Genomic DNA, 21,533 nt, shown 5'->3' with positions numbered 1-21,533 from the left:
GGTGAGGCTGGATGCCTGAGGCCAGACAGATGGGGGATTTGGGCAGACTGAGGGCACAGTGGGGGTGCTGGAGGGGTGATGGGGTGTCTGGAAGTGGGGGCCAGCAAGTAAGAAGCAGATAGAAAGAGGCAGGATAAATGCCTCTTACCTTAAAATTGTGCCAAGGGCCCTGGATGAGGCCTGAAAACTTTGTATGGGACAGAACAAGAGAAACAGATGGGTTTGAGTTTGGGGAGCTTTTTTTGGAGGGGTACCATTTTACTTGACTAACCTCCATTAGAGTTTGGCAAAAGGATTCATCCTAAATGACAGTCGGCACGGCTGGAACACAGCTCTGGGATCCAAGGCTCCACTTTGCCCCTTCATGTTTGTGGGGTGACCAGACCCCAAAAAGCTGAGAAGCAAATCCCATTCCCGACCCCCACCTCCCAGACATTCTACACCTCAAGGTGAGATTATTTTAAAAAAAATTTTTTTTGAACTCAGAAATTGTGAATTTTGGAGGGGGGTGTAGTATAGGCATTTTAATTACATGTAAACAAACAAAAGCACAAGACTACATTGAAAGAATTACATTAGTAATACACAACCAAAGCCGATTTCCAGTTAAATGTAGAAAAACTTGTGGGTCTCTTAGGATCACCAAACCCATTTCCCCTCACCAGATTTCCTAACACACATCATCCTTCACTGGGGGAATTGGCACAGGAAGAAGAAATTTGAAGATGGAATAGAAGTAGAGAAAACAACTCACAGACTTTTTTTTTTTTTACTTTATCTTTTGACTTGAAGCTTGAATAATACCCTGTGACAGCACAGAATAAGGGTAAACTATTCCATCACAAATATTTCATAAAGCGCCCCACCACAACTTATTTAAAATTTTAAATATTTAAAATTTAATTTAACTTTAAAATTGTTTTCTTAAAATTTAAATTTAAAATTATTTAAAACTTGAGGAAAGGTAAATTGTTCATTTAGAAGGTAAAATTCTTCAACTGAAATAATTTGTAAGACATTATTTAGACAGATTAAATTTAGTGGCATTGTTCAAAAAAGAGCTCTTTTTCTCCCTCAAAAACTTCACATCCCAAAGGCATCAAATATTAAAAGTAACAACAATCCTAGCATATTCCTTGATGACACAGCCCCTTTGAGTACATTATAACATTCCAACTGGCCAAGAGACAAAAAAGTAGAAAATACTGTATCCACAGAAAAGAACTATGGCCTACCAGGTTTATACAGGTATCCAAAGAACTGGGAAGAATTACTGTTTAGACATAACTACAAATGAACCATCTTCCAGGGAAGATTCTCTAGGCTGAAAAATAATTCTCTACTTTCATGCACCCACTTGAGTCAAACGTCACCCTGCTCCAGGCGCTGGGAAGGCCAGACAAAGAGACCCCTCCCCCCTTCTCGTTGTCCCCTCCCACCAGCCTAGCCCGCACCTTTACCTGTGGTCTCCAGCCCCAAGCCCCAGCCCTCCTGTGAGATAATAAACCCTTGAAATAAAACTCAGAAATTAGGGACATTATTTTTTTCATTGTTTTTGCTTTTTTCTTTATTTTTGGTGTTTCCTTTCTATCTGTCCATTTGTCTAACTTCTTACTCGCAGAAGAAATCAACATCCTGGAAAAGAAAAAAGCAAGAAAAGATTGAACCGAGCATGCAGGGCCAGAAAACAGATGTAGATTCTTTTTTTTAAATCATACGTCAATCATAATCAAAGGGAAATTGAGATTTAAAATAAGCAAAGGTTGAACCCAAAAGAGTATGACTTAAGTATCACTTTAAGTCAAAAACTACTTAAAATGAAGGTTCACAAATACACTTTTAATTGATGGTTATTTGATACATTCAAGGTCAATGTTAAGATGCCATGACAAGTGGGTCACACTTCTGTAGGTTGGACAATGTTTGAAAGTTGTTTCACACAGTAGTTAGCTCCCGGAGAACTGCTTCAAAACAACCACCTTGCCAAGTAGCTCAAAGGTGATCTTTCATTTCTCTGTAGGTTGAGAAGACCCCACAGCATTAGGATGAGTATAATTTATTTTATTTTACATAAGTAGAGTCTATCTTCCACAAAAATTAGGCATGAGAAAGTTTTCCAGAATGTTTTGATTTTATTTAATGCAGGTGCCAATATTTTTCCCAGCCCAAGTCAGTAAGTGTACCCATCAGTAAGTCAGTTAATACTACTTTGGTTTCTTTCTTTGTGGCATGGAGTCCTTTCCATGATAACTTGCGTCGAAAACAAAAGGGGGTTGGTAGATAAAGTTCACTAATCTTTCAACGTTGACAGTAGGTATAAATCTTCCCCCTGCTAACTAAAACTTGGCGCTTGTCATCTGCCTCTATAAGGATTGTATTGGCACTTGCCATTTAACTCTGCTTGGATTAAATCACGAGCCACTGAAGCTGCTGACCTCCAACACTCCCTGAAAGGAGCTCAGGATGGAGATCAGGAATGGGGCGCTCTGTGTTCTGGGAAAACTGGCTGAGCAGATCTTCAGATAGTCAGATATTTTCAGGAGAAGAACTTACGGACCCAAGTCTTGCACCTCCTCATATCTAGAAAAGCACCAACGTCATTAACGGTGACCAGCAGCAAGCCTCTCTCTAAACGTGTGCTTGACTGCATGTACCCTCTTCAGTGAAATCATATATAATACTGAGTTTTCCCCCTGCCTCTTTGGAACAGTTTCTCAGAACTTTCTGGGATGCTGTCTCCTGGGCAACAGTCCTCATTTTGCCCCAAATAAAACTTAACTTTCACATTGTGTGATTTATTTCAGTCGACACCCCAAATCTCAGAGATGCCACCACTGGAAGTGGGGGGGGGGCTTTGCTTGATGCATCTTGTAAATTGCATGACACATTTCTAACATCCTCCTACATCTACATCACCCCAAGATCTGAGTCCTTCTCTGGTCCCCAGAGATGCTTACCGTGGTGGGGACTTCCTTGGTGGCTTCCTGGTACACATGTTGCTCCTGGACCAAGTTGCGGGGGAAATAACCCACAGTTCCCATCTCGTCCTCCTGCTGATCGCCATACACCTGAGTGCCCAGAAGTGTAACAGAAAGCTGATGTGAGTCTTCCAGAAACACTCAGGCATCCTCTCTGCTGTCCATGAGAACTGGGTAACCGCCAATGCCTTGCTTTCAGGCTGGATTCTGGGGGAGCTCAGACCCAAATTTGAAGTTCACTTAACGGCAACTAAGTCAGCCCACAGAAATTGTGCATCATGTCTTCTGTGGCCTCTCTGACTAGTCTAACCATTCAACCATTCCTTTACTGTATGCAGTCCTGTGAGCTGCCTGAAATCTTTTTTGGAACCCATAAAAAAAAAGTCTGTACCTTTTTTTTTTCTAAGTGAATAGACACTGTTATTTCAAAAGACTTTCAAAGGACTGTTTCAGTTTTTAAAAATTCAAATGAACAGATACCTGAATGAATTTAATATTTCATTCTTCATGACAAGAATCTATCTGTGGGGCTGCAGTTGAGGACAGAAAATCAGTCCTTCTTCATCCTTCCCCAGGGCCCACCCCTGCATATTTTAACAAAAGAAAGCAGATTCTTTGGAATCAAAGAGGGTGCTAAAGTTTCCTTAAAAATATTGAAACGTAGACTGACTGCCAGCACACATGCCTTTTACTTGGCAAATCCACTCGAATATTTTTGAATGAGGTTCAGACTCTTAGGGATATTCAAGCCCCCATGTGTTTGACTAGTTTTTCTTGCCAAGACATCAAATCAACCTACATTTGGTTTTGTTATGAAATTTTCTTTGTTTCCTCAAAATGCAATAAAAAGCAAATACACACAAATTTTCGCACTTGCCTCCACAGCCGCTGCATTGTTCTTAATGGCTAGTTTTAAACATTAAACGGCACAGAAGATAGGAAATAGGGGAAAAATTAAGAGCAACATATGTCAAGCTGTGTATATATTTTTAATTATCTTGTCTTACACTGCCAGCCCAAAATTCTCCAGCTTCATTTTCTTTTACCAGCTTTGAGTAAACATAGATCCGCTGCCCTTTTTTGACATTAATGAATCTACAGTCCGGGGCATTGTAATCTTCCTGAGCTCTGGCCAGAGAAATAGTATCTGGAAGAAAAATACATTGAAATAAATATCTAGAAGAGAAAAGTATTGGCTCCTGGATTTTATAACAGTAAAAAGGCAAAGCATATTAGAGCAGTAGGTAATCAGTGGGACTAACGCCTCCCAGCTCAGGTTCAATTCCAGGAGAGTAAGATAAGGTATTAAAGCTGCATCCATCAGAATCTTAGCCAAGTAAATTCTTCATTGTGATACACAAAAGGCACAGACCAGGAGAAATGATGCTAATCTCATACACATTAGAGAAGATTCAGCTCAAAGTACAATCAGATTCTATGCTCTTAGTGGACATTTCTTCCAATTATTTAATAGAAAGGTAATGAAAGGCATAAAAAAGTCCTTACAGACACACTCGTCATCTGCACACAGCTTCTTGGAGGCAAGTCTGTCCATAAATATCCCGTGCACGGCACACACCGCCACAAGCCCTGGGAGGAAGAGTAACCACTGTCTTGCCATCTTCCTTTTTTGCTGTGTTTGCTTTCGCCCTTTGAGTGGAAGTGGAGGCTGACTTCGCTGCTTCCTGTCTTTTATGTGAAAGCCAGACATCTGGGTGAGTCCCCGGCCAATGGGGAGGTGACTACCACTCCTCTGCTTTCATAACAGCTACTGGACCCCAGGGGCTATTTAGCATCTGATTTTCCAAAGAAAATCTTTGGACTTTTTTGTGTCTCTTTTACACATAAATGGTATCTCAAATGGTCCACCATTGCTAAAGTCACTTTAGCTGTAATTTATTGCATCAGGAAGACGTTGCTGAAAGAACTCTGAGAATTTTAAGTCATTTAAAAATATTTTTTAATTGAAGTATTGTCAGTTTACAGTGTTGTGTCAATTTCTGAGGTACAGCATAATAGTTCAGTCATATGTATACATACATATATTCATTTTCATATTCTTTTTCATTATCGATTACTACAAGGTATTGAATATAGTTCACTGTGCTATACAGAAGAAACTTATTGTTTATCTATTTTATATGTAGTAGTTAATATTTGCAAATCTTGAGCTTCCAATTTATTCCTTCCCACCCACTTCCCCCAACCCTGGTAACCGTAAGTTTGTTTACTATGTCTGTGAGTCTTTTTCTGTTTTGTAGGTAAGTTCATTAGTGTCTTCTTTTTCCTTTGTTTAGAGTCCACATATGAATGATATCATATGGTATTTTTCTTTCTCTTTCTGGCTTACTTCACTTAGAATGACAATCTCCAGGTCCATCCATGTTGCCGTAAATGGCATTATTTAGTCTTTTTTATGGCTGAGTAGTATTCCATTGTATAAATGCACGAATGCTTCTTTATCTAGTCATCTGTTGATGGACATTAAAAAATTTTTCTTTTTAGTTCAACCCTCATATTCTTTCAACTTGTGAGCAAAGATACACTAACTGTAGGAGTCTGGTGAAAATGTGAGTTCTATATCCTTAATACAAATAATTTTGATTTAAACATTTAATGAACATCTGGGTCTACATAACAGAGAAGTAAAGGATGCTCACGTTTACAAATCACTTAAGATAGGATTCTTAGGAGTCGCGTCTGTCCTGGGCAGACAAGAACTGTCACACACTAGCTCTTGTCATATCCAGACCCTACTAATGGGGAAAGGAAGTGGTGGGTGGGTTGGGAAAAAGTGGAACAGGATTTTTTCTGCCTCCTCTCTCTGAGACTTCTGAAATTCAGTCTCAAAATGCTCATGGCTCACAGAGAAGGGGGTAAATCAGGAGGCTGGTGTTCCTCCCGGGGCCCCCATGCCCACCTTGCCTGCTTCCTGGCCTCTTTCCAGTGGAAAGAGGGGCCCTGCTACAAGCCAGCAATGTTCAAGGGCTCATACTGGCTCCAGCTAGTGAGCAATACTCACTGAGCACCTGCTATGTGGCAGGCCCTGTTCTAGAAACTAGAAATACAGCAGTGAATTGTAAAAGGCCCTGGCCCCAAGGGTTTACTTTCTACTGGGACAAGGAGACAGTAAGCTGCTGCTTGTTATAGGGGCTTTGGGGCTGCTTCTCCCTCATTAGGGGCCCCCATTATTTCTAGCATAGAGGCCCTGTCAGGATACACTGCCCAACATGCCAGATGATAAGGTTTTAGAGGAGAACCCCCTCCAGCCTCCCCCAAGTTGTGATCACCTCAAAAAATGAGGGAGGACTTTTCTACGTACAAAATAGGGGCGAAACAGTTTTCCAAGGGATAAACTGGTGAAGCAAAATGCACCTATAGTATGATTTAAATAGTTCGATGGTTTTGGGGTGTGTGTGCAGGTAGTAAGGCTGTGCTGTCTGGGTGTGTGTGGTGTGGGGGCTGTGGGGGGGTTATTTTCAGAGGCTTTTCTCCACGGCTGGCTCTGATTTGGAACCTTGTTTAATTCATTATCTTCATTACAGGCGAGGAAGCTGAGGCCCAGCCCAGGCCAGAGACGCCTTTCTTAACCGCCCCACCTAAAGGTCACCCAGCAGGACTGTGGTCCTGGGCTGTTCCCACGCACCCTGACAACTTAGAATTGGAGTTTTAAGTCCTTTACTTCCTGTTTCACTCCAAGGGAAGGGTGAGTTAGAAATCACTTTTGCAAGCAGAATGCCAGTACATTTGTCCTTCCTGTAATCTAGGAGCCTAAGAGGGTCTCTCAGAAAATGACGGTGTTGATTAATCTTCTGAATCCTGATCAGGCCGCTGTGTCACGGACTTCCGGTCTCCAGCCAGCATAAACACAGGAGAGTTAAAAGACAATTGCCATTTAATAGGCAATTTCAGAAATGGGGACTGCGCCAACTCAGATGGCCATACGGCAGGCAGGCCCCCCAGAGCACAACGGAACCCTGAATGAAGCCACATGTTGTCATGACAACTTAGCCAACTAAGCTGATGCTAACACAAGGCCACTATGGGCCATTTGAAGGTGGAGAATTAAGAAAAGAGATTCCCAGCCTTCTGAGCACTTCCTGGGCCGGCCTGGGATGTCTTTGTGTTCTGCAGTGGGGCAGAGACTGGGTGGAGACCAGAGGCCTTTTTGTAAAACTTTGTTTACAAGTAGGAATTCAAACTGACAGGGAAGGGAGGGCAGAGCTCAGTGAAGAGTGCATGCTTAGCATGCACAAAGTCCTGGGTTCAGTCCCCAGTACTGCCATTGAAATAAATAAGTGGACACCTCATTGCCTCCCCTCCCCCAAAGAAAGAAAAGACTTAACAATAACTCAGCAAGCTGTCGTGCCTGGCGGGACACTCCGGTCACCGCACACTGGGGGGTTCAGAGAAGGGCTCTGTCCTGAGCTTGCTTACCTCCTTCCTCTGGATTTTCAGACGAATTCTCGGAGCCTTTAATCCCCAAAGACCTTTTTTTTTTCTTTAGTTCCTAAATGAGCTTCTCGGTCTGGAGTTCTTAAAATGGAAGCCATGGCTCTGGCAGGGTCCAAAAATGGGCTTGGCCCAGTCTACAGGTGGGAAGCAGCCTCCTCACCCTGATGTACAAGGCCTTGTGTGATCTGGCCCCTCTGAAGTCACCTTCTGTCACTCTCCCTCACTGGCTCTGTTCCCACCACACCAGCCACTCCATCTTTTGAAACTTCGCAGTGCATCTCAGACTCAGGCCCTCCGGGTTTATTGCCTGGGATACTGTTCTTCCGGACTCTGGTCTTAGGTCTCCAGTCAAGATGTCTCCACCGACAGACCAGTTAGAGCCACTCCCTCACTCCTCCAACATAATCGGTCCATCACGTGACCATTACGTGGTACCCTGTTCTGATGCCCTATCTGACGTGCCTTGTTTAACTTGGTGGTGGTTTGTCCCGACCCCACAATGAAAACTCCACAAAGTGGGGGCTGTCTCTGTCTTGTCCGTCACTCTCTCACTAGCACCCAGAAAAATACTCGGGCTCATCAGTGGCTACCTATTGAATGAACACGAGCCCCCTGAAATCGTATGCTTCGGTGTGTACGGGCACATATGTGTATTTTATTTTCTGGGGAAAGTCCCTAGGTTTTATCAGATTTAAAAAGAAATTCAAGGGGGGAGGGTATAGCTCAAGTGGTAGAGTGCGTGTTTAGCATGCATGAGGTCCCGGGTTCAATTCTCATTACCTCCTCTAAAAGGTAAATAAACCTAATTATCCCCCCCCAAATTTAACTTTTTTAATTAGGAAAATAAAAAGCAATTCATAGCACCCTTCAAATTAAGACTCATTGCCTCAGGTAGGTGCTTAGCATGCACAAGGCCCTGAGTTCAATCCCCAGTACCTCCATTAAAAAAAAAAAAAGACTCGTTGACTAAATGATTAGGGCAGACATGCTGGGGTCTTGCCACTGAAGTATGGCTCCCAGACCAGCAACTTTAGCATCACTTTACAGAAATAAAGCCTCTCAGACCGCACCCTAAACCTGCTAAATCGGAATCTACTTTTTAACAAGATGCACAAGTGATTCATATGAATATCAAAGCTTGAAAAAAGTGCTGCTTGAGAGCAAACCAGATACAGAAAAGTTTTGAGCCAGGACTTCACGTTTGCCATCAGGTCTTTTCTGGATACATTTCCCGTTAAACACTCAAACAGAAAACACTTCAAAACTTAAACATGGAGACGTGGGCCCCTCACAGCAGCTCTCACTTTGACACTATCTTCTGTTCGTCAGCAGACGGCCTTTGGACACTACAGTTGGAACTAATAGTCTAATCATTATAACCTACTTCATAAAGGCAGAAATCTGCTTTGTTAGCTCTTAATGTCGACTCAACATTGCGATCACTCGGGGAGCTTAAGAAATACCGACGACTGGGTCTCACCCCTAGAGATGGGATTTAATTGATATGGGGTAGATTAGGCCTGGGTATCTGAAAATATTTCCCAGATGATTCCAACACGCAGCCAAAGCTGAAGGTTAAATTCAGAGCTGAGAACATCTCCACTAGATGGATAGAAACTTCTACTCTCTCCATACACTCCGCCCAGCTCCCACTCCTACAGGTGAGTAAGGCAGGGATGCTCAGAAGATCCTAGTTCGATGGAATCTTCTTCAGACTGCAGCTAGCAGATACACTGGGATTGATGGAGAAAAGAGTTACAAGGAGAGGGAGAGGCCAGAATAACCTTGTGCTGTGGGTCTGCAATCAGAGATGTTGCTGTAAATTCATCATTTTTAATGTAATAGTACAGAAATACCCATAGATAAAGAGATATGATATCACTATATAAAATTAAGATCATGAAAGGTGAGGACAGGCTGAGGACCTGACAGGAGACTGAAGAGACATGACAACTACACTCAGCACAGGATTCTGGATTGGATTCCTGGGTCACCAGCAAATTGGATTAATGTTATCTCCTGATGGTGCTGGTCATCTAGAAGTCACGTGGAAGAGGGGTCTTATACCAAGGAATCCACACTCAAGCATTAAGGGATAACAAGCAACCAGGTCAACACACTCTCAAATGGTTCTGTTGGGTCTCAGGGGGGCTTCCCTAAAATAAGCCACAATGGCATATTGATTCTTTTGAATGAAGGTTACTTAAGAAACTGCCAATGAAAGAAAGCAGGAAATACATCTCTCATGTGAAAGGAGCACCCCCGCATCTGGAGGTAGAACAGATCGGAAATTCAGTCAAGAAGCCTGTATAAACAAAACTTGTTGCTTCTTTAATTTACTACCTTAGGGCCAAACTGTTTGGCTGCGTCACTAATTGAGTTTCCCAAACCCAGGTTCCTTTGCCTGGTCACTTCACCTTTACTTTCTCTCTCTGTAAAACATATAAAAGCTGCCTGCTTTGGCCACTATAAACGTAGGTCCCATTTCTATGACACCTCTGTGCACACAAATTAAAATGTGTTTTTCTCCTGTTACTCTGCTTTGTGTAAAATTTATTATTAGTCCAGTCACAAGAACTCAAGAGAGGTAGAGGGAGAAATTTCCCCCACCACTGACAGTTCAAAAAGGTTTACGGGAGCTCTATTTTGGCCACTTTTATACAAACTGGAGATTTTATCAAAAAGCTTTCAGAAGTAATCAGTCGTCACTCCGCTCGAAATCTTCTAACAGAACCTATGTCCACAGACTTGTCTGTGAATGTTCAGGCCACTTTATTCATAATAGACCCAGACTGGAAAGAACCCAAAGGCCCACCCACTGGCAGAAAACTGCTGATGCACACAGCAGAGATGACCCTCAAAAGCTTTCTAGACAGGGCACAACGGGGTGACACAGAGCAGGCCAGTGGTGGCTGAGGGTCGAGGGCACAAGGGAGCCCTTGCTTTTGAGGGGTGACAGGATGCTCTGTCTTGGCCATGACACAACTGTACACAATTGCCAAAACTCATCAAATTGAACTCTAACTGGGGAATGTCATTACATGTAAGTAACTCGATTTTAAAAATCCTGTAACAGTTCTCCAGTTCAGAGAAAGCAAGCCCAGAAAAAGGGCCTCCATGACCTCCTCCCATCTCCGCCTCCCACCCTCCCACCCCAGCCACTGTGACCTGCTTCCTCCCAGACCGCCACTCAAAGCGGGGCCACATTCCTGTTCTGAGACGAGCTAAGGACGGCCGCTGACGGCGAGCAGCGGTCGGCACTGCTGTTGGCACACAAGAGCACGGCCCTTCTCCTGGCAGCTCGCTGTCAATATGCCTTACGGACGTGCAGGAATTGGACAAGCAGGTCACAGTTATCTACAGGAGTCAGCCTCTGCATGCCACAAAGTTTAAGAAATAAAAATTCTTCTTTTTCTTCCTTACATACGCACAAGTGATGTGAGAACAGTCTACCTAAGTCTAAAAGCAATCTTTCCATAACATCCCATATATATTCCATAAACACACAGAAAAGTTCTAAGTGATAAGGAAAAGTTTTGTTCAAGGAAATATTAAAGCAAGAACACAAAAAGTGGCCAACAGTGTCACTTTAACATGTGCCAGCCATACAAAACACTGTCCACTTCCAAAGACACCCATGGTTTTACTAGCAGGGGACTGACTCTTAGGTAGAAATCACGTTACAGAAAATGAGCTTTGGCGACACCGGAGCACTGGTGTCTAGGAAGCACAAAGCAGCAGCAAGATCAGAACTGACAACCTCTGCCAAGTCGGCCTCCTGGTCTTCAAACAGATGAGCCTGACAAAACCCTTCTGCTGGGGTCTTTCATAAAGCGGCTGGTACTGACTGAGCAGGGAGTCCTCAGGCACGCTCCGCCCCAGGAGGGCGAGAGCCTAAAATGTGAAGTTTGAAGACAGTATCTTCGTTCCTTTTGTTTTCCCAGAGTACAGTGAATACAGTGACTCTGAAATGACCTTTATTCAATTGAAAACTGAATGGAAAGACCTGTGAAATGCCTCCTACCAGCAGGACACTGTGCTCACTGATCTGAAGAAGACAACGCCAGAGCCCGCCCAGGCCTCGTTTCCTTCCAACACCCAGGATGAGCATTTTTATCATTAATAAGTCATTCACAAGAGAAAAAAAAAAGCTTAACTCTAGGTTGGCACTTCACATGCACAGAAAACATTACAAGAACTCTTACCAAGTGCTTGATCTAACTCTCCTTTAATCAAAGCGGCTCAATGTTTCTCTACTATTAGTCGCTCCCAAATAACAGCAGAAAAGCATCCTAAGACACGCTCTAGACCAGCATGAACATCTGATGATAGGTCAGGGGGCCAATAAATGAAGTGTTACGTATAGAATACAAATAAAAGTTTATTGTACAAAATTAAGGCCTTCATAGTTCATAGTTCACTAAGGCTAAACAAAGACTAGGTAATATTTTAAAATCCTTTACAAAAATTTCACATATACTTCCCCCTGCTCCACACACAACTATTAAAATGGCCTGACCAACTGTTACCAAAATGAAAACTATAAATAATGCCCAGTCCTTGGAAGGCAACTGTCCCAGTTGTTATTTCTTGGCGTACGTGATCTTCATGGCGTGGGACGGCGTGATCTTGAACCCTTGTAACGCATCCCTGGCAGCCCCAGCCTGGCCGTCATTTTCAAATTCAACAAAAGCAATGTCATGCCTCCCAGGTACTAGACGTACTTCCTTGAAACCAGGGAACCTGTAAAGGAGAAAAAGGATTCTTACACGTGTAAACAATTTCCATATATGCAAGCACATAAATGACCTCACATGCATACATGTCTATTCTGTGGTTACATTTGTAAGCAACTTCCTGATACTGGTCCAGGAAAAGCATCACATCCTACCAAGAATCCTGAGGAGGACGAAAGAGTCTAAAATACAGTTAATATTATGAAAAGAATGACAGGAATCATGTAAACTAATTCCATTTCTGTCATCCCACCAAAGCTTTGCTTCTTATTTTAATTCAAACATCAGACGTAATTTAGCTCTTTATTTGCTAAATCTCCAGACTGGTTTCAAGTCATGATTAATCCTGCAGCAAATCGATGAAGCTGTAAGGAATTACTGCCGTGTGACACACAGATGGAGTCAACCCAGGAAGTGCTAACTGTCCTGTCAGGAGGCTCTCAGAACAGACTTGTTTATGAAGAAAACTTACTGATTAAACAGCATGGATAACATCATCTCATTAGTCTCTTCTGGTAAGTTATTAAGGAATAAAATATAGTTTGGAGGGTAATCAGGAACCTATCAAAAAGAAAAGGCGAAGTTAGCTCTTCTAAGTATAAAAAGATACAGTAAGCCATTTGGCTCTTACATTAAAATCTAAACTTGAGAGAACTACATTCCACAGTTTAAAGCTTATGAAATCTCATTCCATCAAACACTAAAACTCAAAAATAATGACACCAGAGAAATAAACAAAAACCTAACAATAACTAAACAAGGTAGACACTCAAGTCACTAAATACAAATGTGGAAGCCTACAAACCTTATTAACAGTTTTTAAGTGTTAAATTAACAGCTTATGCAACAGTATTGAGTTTTAAGCATCTGGAGGTCAGCTGGAGTTGGAGGGCTGTAACCTGAATTACATAAATAATTCTAACAAGACCAGCCTCAGCTGGTCAACCCTCGGATTCAATTCTTCTGCACTATCGTTTGCTACCTCCTAGTGTGCAAGAAAATTTGGAACTAGGAAGATTTCCACTTAGAACCACTACGCGGTGATTTTTTAATGCTTTCTGCAAGTAAATGAGATGCACACGCAATAGAGTTACACACAAGTAAGGAGAAACAGGCACTGTCATTAGATATTAAACTAATCTGACACTGTACCCTGAGGTTGTGGGGAACTGCAGGTGAAGGGTCCTTATATAAAAGCCTCTCTGCCTTCAGGCTAATTTCACGGAAGAAAAAACATGAAATGTAAAGAACAACCCAGGGCTTAGAGCATTAAGTGCTGGCATCTGTGAACGGGACTGTAACTGCTGAAAGTCTTCGAAGAAGTAGATAATGTAAGAAAATGCAAATAACTGGAAATCAGAAAAGTTCCCCAGCGGTGCGAGGAACTCCGTGGCTGTAAGGATCGTGCCAGACTCCAGCACCCAAGAAACCAAGAAACCGTTAGTACAAAACTGAGGCCTTCACTTGGAGGCTTTTATTGGGAACATTTGGTTTCTAAAAACAACTGTATCAGAAGCCTTAACTATATTTGTGCTGAGGAAATAAGAGCAAAGGTAGCTGCACAACAACTTTATTAGAAAGATGGTTAAGTGCTTCAGCCAACTGGAATGGATCCCAAGCCACAAGGTCTGTAACGCTCTGGGCCACGTACTGTGGTGGAAACAGAATCTGTCATTTTGATTCTGTCACTGATCCATTCTGGCAGCAAGGAATAAAGTCCGGTTTTGTTTTCACCTTCTTAAAGAAAATTAAAATGTTTTAAGGAGTGAGTTTCCACATTAAAGTGCTACATAATTTTAAAGTACTGTGGCTCACAGATGGAATCATTTTCAGTTTTTGGAGACATACAGGTTATTGTATATTATTGTTGTGCAATTTTATTTTAAGGTAAGTATCACTTGGCAAAACAACATTACCTGAGGATTTGGTGTTGCATTTCCTTGGGTATTAGCTGAATTTGGTGTTCCCTAGACCAAAAAAATTGAGAAATAGTTAAAATTTCCAACCCTCTATTAAAAATAAATAAATAAAAAGCAGGTGTTTATAATTCCTGAGTAAAAATAACATTAACGGATTTTTTATACCATTTGACTTTACTTTAAGAATTTACATCTTAAAACTATGATTCAAGCATTTATGTATTTAATTTACCAAATATTTTTGAAAGGTCTCACCCTAGCTTAAAGACTATATCATAACATTCAACCTCTGAGCTTTAAAACTATGGAGAAATACATACAAGAAAAACCAAGGACCAGTCTTTCTTTTTTTTAAACAATGAGAAAAAAGTCAAGCATTATACATAGTAAAACTGATTTCTAATCACTTTCCATCCAAAAGTAACTACTTTTTGGATGACAATTTCACCCTTATCTGGTATTTTAAATAAGGCTTTAAGAAAGCAGCTTTGAGTGGGATACTCATGATTAAACACAGTATCTACAGTATCATTTGTACACAGAATTTGACAAATAAGCCAAAAGATATAAACATATTCTGGAGAATGATGGAATAAAATGTCAGGCAAATTCAAATAAAACTGTTTAACATAAATCTCCATAAGTAAAGGCTTATGTTTTAATTTGTTGCTTAAACAAAAGTATTTTAACTTGAGCAACCATTCCAGCTTCTTAAAAATCCACCTTTTAAAGACACACACAGGCACATGCATGCCTCAAAGATCACCCCTCAAGTAGAAAACAGACATCTTTAACAAATTTTTTAAATACGAACCAAAAATAACCAAAAAAAAAAAAATACGAACTTCTGCCCATCTTACCTGACCAGGCTTTTTGTTGGCGGTTGCTGCAGTCTGTTCCACAGTTTTGGCTTTTTTCTTTTCTTTTTTCTTTTCTTTGTCAGCAAAAGTGCCACGCATTTTAGAGATTATATCAGAATCCGTTTTTGCATACTGGATTCGCTGTTTTATTTGAAAACAGGTTACTTTTCATTATGCTGCTGGCTTTTTACACTTGTCATTAATATTTCAAATTTCATTAAGCCAACACAAGCTAATTTTAAACACATCCTTTAAGGAAATCTGTCAAATCTACTGAGCACCAAATGAAAATAAACCATGGCCCATGACTCACAACTGAGACAAGGTTAGATCCAGCTGTGTTTGTTAGAAGGAAAACCAAAGATTGTCATATGGGAAAAAGAAGTATCTGGAGTATCTGCACCACTGCTTCTCTAATGTGAAAGAACAGAGAAAACCACACTGGAAAGCTGTCTATCTCTTAGTAGGGACACTCGGTTGAGGGTCAAGATGTATGTGGAATCTGTTACTTCCAAAGTTGAAGTAACAAAGATTGAAAATGACTTTCCTTTGAATCTGGTCTATTATTTTTAAATGAAATGACTAAGAGTGGCATCAACTTAAATTTAAAAAGCTTTGAATGGAAACAAAAGGACGGTATCACAGCTAGTGTAACCAGGCCACTTGCCTGAATGACAGGCCACGGCCAGCAGACACAGCACACACTGGGAGCAAGCGCTGAACACCACCGGTCTAGGACACCGTTTCATAAACTTGAACGTGCCTTCCAACTACCTGGACAGCTAGTAAGAGAGCAGGTTCTGATGCAGAGGGTCTGGTGGGCTGACTCTGCACTTCTGACAAACACAAAGGGGGTGGTGGGGCCCACACTTTGAGCCCCGGCCTAAAGCACTATCACACAGCTAAATTTGACACCAGTTATCTGTCCCAAAACTTTTGCTGTGAGTTACACTGTCACCTAGGGCGCACCTACTTGCAAAACGCGCCTTCCAAGTCAAGGGAACGCTTCTTCGCTGGAGCTGAAAGGGCTGAAACTACCCTCTCTGATTACATCAAAACACCACAGTCCTACCTATCACTCCCTAAAATTGTCTTGGATGGCACGAATTTGATTTCAGTCTGAAGGGAACAAGTGACATTTTAAAGTAATGTGGGTTTGGAAGCAAGGGATTTGTTAAAACCATAGCAGTTCTTTCCTTTTACTTCAGCTACAGATGAATATACAGGGGTAAGGAGGGGAGCAGGCCTCCCACGACACCCCAGGCCCGAGGCTTTCTGGGGCCTCTTGGCTGCTGCACTACGGCAGCTCCAAGTGGACTTACCCCTGCAAGCAGCCCTGCTGGCCTTGCACGTCCTCATCTAACCAAGAGAAACAGGTTTAGACTAACTCTGACTTGGCCCCAAGGATTCCCTCCCAACCCCCCTCGGTCTTCAACCTTCTTACTGACCCGAATAGCTCCTGGGTGACCCTGTATTTGCCCCTATGACCTGTGAACATCTCTGATCTCAGCCCTCCTCTTAGCTGGCCGGCCCAGAGCAGCAGTTCTCAACCAGAGGAGAGTGTGCCCACCGGGAGGCAGCGGGCACTGCTGCCTGAGGCACAGACTGTGCCGCTACTGGCACGTGGTGGGAGGGACAGAGGCCAGAGATGCTGGTAAACACGCTATACAACAAACAAGACAGCCCCAACAACAAAAAAAAACTATTCAGTTCAAAATGTCAAGTGACGGTGTTGAAAAACCCGGGTTTATACTGGATAAGGGAAAAAAATCCACCCACAGCTTGGAGAAGGCACAAGATTTACACTTATACCAAAGGTTTCATGACAGAAGCCATTAGGAAGAAGGTTCTGACTTTACTGAGGTATTTTTGGAATTAAATAACCAAATGTCCTTGAATCACAGAGAATAATTTCGTTCTGAGTTCCAAGTCAGAGAAAATTTTGTCCATTTCTGATCCAGTATGTTGGAGTTACAACAGACGAGCAACTGAAACCACCTAAGTAAATACGAACAGGGCAGCTCACGGAACATTCTTTCCCCTCTTCCAGGATGCTGGAGATCGGGCTGTAACTACGACTTTCCTGAAGGCAGAGAACAGACCTCCTAAAATACCTTCAAAACGAGATCAGTCTAATAGGCTTTTCCCATTGCTTTTAAATAATTAGTTGGCAAGGTGAAGCCAGTGCCAAACAGAGCAAAAAGATCCAGCTCTCCTGAATCTGAGTAAAAGGCACACGCAAACCTGTCATCTCAACTTAGCAAAACAGCCCCAAAGCCTCTATGGGAAGAAACTGCTCCTCTACACTAATGTCATTCTAGATTTAAACTAAAACCCAGTTTTATGCCACTGCCAACTGAGATCTCAATTATGCTGTTTTTTCATACTACTAATACTCAGATAAACCGGTTTCAGGAAATCCCAATTTACTGAAAATCAGGGTATGCAGGTACCATCCCACAGTTTTCCAGAATAGGACTTCCCACATACATGGTGTCCAGTTGTGTGGGAAATGACGGGAAAAGGAGAGCTGGATTGAAGAGAAGAAAACTTGCTCCAGTATAACTGACAAAAAGTGCTCAGTCCTGAATTAAGCAGCCTGGTTCAGAAGTCCTCAACTTCCTGACCGCTGCCAACACGGCCTGTTTTTGTACATTAGGTCTTCCTGGAACACAGCCACACCCAGCCACCTGCATACCATCCGTGGCTGCTTTTCCTGCCACGATGGCAAAGTTAAGTCACTGCAAAAGAGATTAGCTGGCTCGTAAAGCCTAAAATATTTGCTATCTGGCCTTTTACAGATAGGGAGCTGAATCCTAGTTTAGGGAGGGGAAAAAAAACACAATACTGGGTGTCAGGAGACTAGCTTTTAAGTCCACAAATCATATCAAGACAAACTTTCTGTGCCTGATTCTTCACTTGAAAAATAAAGGAATCAAATAAAGTGGTCTGCACTACAGATCAGGGGCCAGATCCAGTCCATGGCCTTTTTCTGTAAGGCCTATGAGTTAAGAACTTTTCTTCCTTTCCCTTGTTTTTTTAAACAATTTCAAAGGACTGTTTAAAAACACACACACAAAGAATATGCAACAAAAGCCATATGTGGCACAAAGCCTAAAATATTTGTTACCTGGTCCTTTACAGAGTTTTTGGTCACTGGTGAATTAGACCAAAGAATATGCAACATGCTTATATTTTATACGTGGTGAAACTGAACATGTGCACAGAGCCAGCCAACGGCAGAACCAGAATGACAACGTGGGTCTTGGAAACTGTGGGCCTTGGCTCTTTCCCCAACACCCCTTCCATCACATTCCAGTTCCAGAAGGAAAGCACTTTGCTCTGCACTCCGTGTGTACACACGCAGAACCCCTGCTACGTACACTGTCTCCATCCCGCTCCGATCCTCTCCATCTCCAACTCACACCAGCATCTCCTGAGTTCCCTACTCCCCTTCAGTCCCTCCCACAATCCAATAACCATCCAGCAGCTAAATGCGAAATCCTACATGTCACTCCTGAGTTTAAAACTTTCCATGCGTAACTATTTCATTTTCATTGTTATTCATTAATAAAGCTATGACTTTAAATCTATGAATTATCCTTAGATCACTGCTTTCTCTGGACTGCAGTGCTTCTGATATGCAGTATTTCACTAAGCATTTTCTAAAACCTCAGACTGGATTTCCTCTTTGACCCATGACTTTTGTGTTGTTTTACCATTTTACAAACAGATGTTTCTTTTTAATCTCTGAACAATGATCAATTTCTAGTTCTTCTGAGACAAAAGTACTGTCTATACTGACATTGTCTTTAAAATATTCTACATCTCAATGTACTTTGTTTTTGCCTATTTGAACCATCATAAACTAAGAAGTGAATTATAAACTCTACTACTGTTTTTGTATAAAAATAAGCATGTAAATAAAATAAACGCATACTTGCTCTAACACACAATTAAAAGCAGAAAAGCAACTGCCATATTTTCAAGGGCATATTTATAAATCTAGCATATCAGTAACAGTGATTAAAGTGACTTACCATTGGTTTGCCATAAAATGGAAACCCCTGTAACTGTCTCAAGGCATTTGTGGAAGAGCCCAGTTCCTTAAATATAACAAAGGCTTGCCCCCTCATCTTCATGGTCTTTAAAGCCACAATATCTACTACATGGCCAAACTGAGAAAACAGAGCATACAGGGATCTCTTCAATTCTGCACAAAGTTAGAGGAGAAACAAGTTATTTGTGAATGAAACGATGACAAAAAGCTTCATAAAACGACACTGCCCTGATCGTGCCCATTCATTTATTTATACGAAGTTACATATTTTAATAAAAACATCATACTATTCCCATTGGCTGTCTAATTTTAAAGGTTTTGAAATCATTTCATCGATGAGTGAAGAGAGAGTCACCACATTTTCAGCCCCTATTTTTATCTTTAAAAAGACTTAAAATCCTTACAAAAAGGGATAGATCATTTGAAGCACTGAGAAAAATACTGAGATGAGAACTTTTGAAGCAGTAGAATTTTTAAGATGGTAGTAATTAAACACATTTTAGTCATTTTCTTACAAGCACTTACCTTCTTTTTTAATTTTGTCATTCATATTGTTGATATAAATTGTATGATTTGGTCTGATATCCATGTTTTAGGTTATACTGTTCAAACAGCCTAAAGAGATGGTAAATATTGTTATCAACAGGGAGGATTAATTCACATGGAGTGTGGCACTGTGGACACGACACAAGGTTATTAACTGTTCAATTCTTTCAATTCCAAATGTCAGAAAATATCAGTTTGGCAGCAGCCTAAAACCTCTCAGAACTTGCCAGCCTTCCTTTTTAAACAAAACGAGAATTGTTCTCAGGCTGAAAACTTGGTTGGGCACTATTATCTAGTCAGACTTTAATAACATAATTTATTCAATACATTTATTTTTATATTTATCTTTCACTTATGACAAGTGATACTGTTTTTTCCATCTGCCTAATGAGATAACTTTTCTTTTTCAATGAAATTTAAAAACTGAGTAGAAGTGAACAATGAAAAATAAACTAGCAAATGTACACCCAATAAAAATCATTAAGCTAGAACATTAATGAAGTTTGCCAAGAACTATTTCATGGGTACACTTAAGAAGCATTTTCATATTTATTACTTAATTTATATACACCATCACCAACAGCCCTGCCTCCAGTCACGTGTAACACACCTGAAAGACTGGAGCGGTACTGCATGATAGTTAAGAGCTTAGATTCTAGTGCCAGCCTGATGGAAATACAGATCCTGTCTATGCTTCTGACTAGCTGCTTGACCGAGGGCAAGCTGCTTAACCTCCCAGGTCCACATCTGTAAAACGGGGGTGGTAACAGAACTTATCCAGTGGAGCTCAGAAGACTAAAAGAGACAAAGTTCTGCTATCAGCAGTAAGCATTTCACGCAGCTGTCGCTAATGTCAGGTTAATACCAGTCCTAGCCCACTGGCACACAGCTGATGAGCAGGAGGCCAGAGAATTCAGCCCTTATTTCCTCTGTTGTAGTTTTCTTTCACACTCACCACCCTTTCATTTTTCACAGTTTCAATTGCAAGTTTTCACCTTGCTTTATTTCCTTAGTGCTCCACATATTCCTTCATTTCATGAATATTTACACTCACTGTATGTGAATAGCACTGGATGACAGACAAGGAAAGAGACTACAAAACAGGGCCTGTTACTTGTGAGGGTAACACATGAAAGGTGATGCTTCTCAGGGACTTGTGACCCCCTAAACTGAAACCTGGGGGACTAGGGTCGCGGAAACAACGATGAAAGGAAAGTAACAGAGATCAAACCGAAAGCAGAGAAGAGGTTCTTGCATTATTTCATGCGAGGTTTGATGGTGGCCTGGCCTAGCGCAGGGACACCGGGAATCTCCCCCCATATCTAAAAGGGAGCCTCCGGCAGGCAGCTGAAGCTCACGGAGAGCTGTAAACGCCTCGCACAACGAGACCATAACTTTCCGCCTTCCTAGACCCAGGCACACATGCCCATGGGCCGGCCAGAAGCCCCAGGGAGCGGCCACGCAATTCCCGGCCGCGTCCCGTCCCTCTAGAGACAAGGTTCCTAAGCCCAGAGGCCTCGCAGGACCCGCGCGTCAGTTTCCATCCCTCCTCGCCCCCTCACTCCCTCGCCCACCCTCCGCCAACACCGGGCCGCACGTGTCCCGGACCCAGCACCCCGCCTCGTCCACCCCCGGCTCCCACCGCGGAGCGCCGGCCCGAGCGCAACCAGCAGCCCGGGTAGCGGAAAAACCGAGGCAGAACGCGAGCCAGCTCACCTGAAGCGTCCGCGGCGTCTCCTAACAGCCACGAGCCGGAAACAGGAAGTGGAGCAGGCACCGGAAGTAACGGTAGAGAGCGCCTCAATCGAGTGCCGACAAGTCGAGAAGCCGAGCCCAGAGTGGATCGATTCCCCCGTTTTCCAGGCGGCGGTGTGGAATCTCCCTGCGCACGCGCATCTGACGGGCGGGGAGAAAAGGTGAGAAGGGGAAATGGGAAAAGGGAAGGAGGCTTTTGGGAACAGTGTGCAATTAAACTGAAA

At 42.3% G+C, this 21,533-nt stretch overlaps 2 protein-coding genes across 2 annotated transcripts; both read right to left on the bottom strand.

Moving 5' to 3' along the window:
• Positions 1-1,549: 1,549 nt before the first annotated feature.
• On the bottom strand, positions 1,550-4,635 carry OTOR (otoraplin). The gene is made up of 4 exons (XM_010986067.1): positions 4,485-4,635; positions 3,986-4,125; positions 2,958-3,068; positions 1,550-1,635 (listed from the first exon to the last, which is right to left on the bottom strand). The coding sequence occupies exons 1-4, from the start codon at positions 4,597-4,599 to the stop codon at positions 1,612-1,614; spliced, it is 390 nt and encodes a 129-aa protein (XP_010984369.1). The 5' UTR covers positions 4,600-4,635; the 3' UTR covers positions 1,550-1,611.
• Positions 4,636-11,796: 7,161 nt separating this feature from the next.
• Positions 11,797-21,333, bottom strand: SNRPB2 (small nuclear ribonucleoprotein polypeptide B2). Its single transcript, XM_010986065.3, has 7 exons — positions 21,271-21,333; positions 19,534-19,623; positions 18,989-19,161; positions 14,949-15,089; positions 14,086-14,136; positions 12,642-12,730; positions 11,797-12,176 (listed from the first exon to the last, which is right to left on the bottom strand). Exons 2-7 carry the CDS (start codon positions 19,595-19,597, stop codon positions 12,017-12,019), a joined length of 678 nt encoding a protein of 225 aa, XP_010984367.1. The 5' UTR covers positions 19,598-19,623; positions 21,271-21,333; the 3' UTR covers positions 11,797-12,016.
• Between the last annotated feature and the right edge of the window lie 200 nt (positions 21,334-21,533).

Source organism: Camelus dromedarius, chromosome 18 (assembly GCF_036321535.1).
Source record: "Camelus dromedarius isolate mCamDro1 chromosome 18, mCamDro1.pat, whole genome shotgun sequence".
NCBI lineage: Eukaryota > Metazoa > Chordata > Mammalia > Artiodactyla > Camelidae > Camelus > Camelus dromedarius.
Note: the sequence above shows the minus strand (reverse complement) of the source record. Positions and strands in the feature narration are given on the sequence as shown.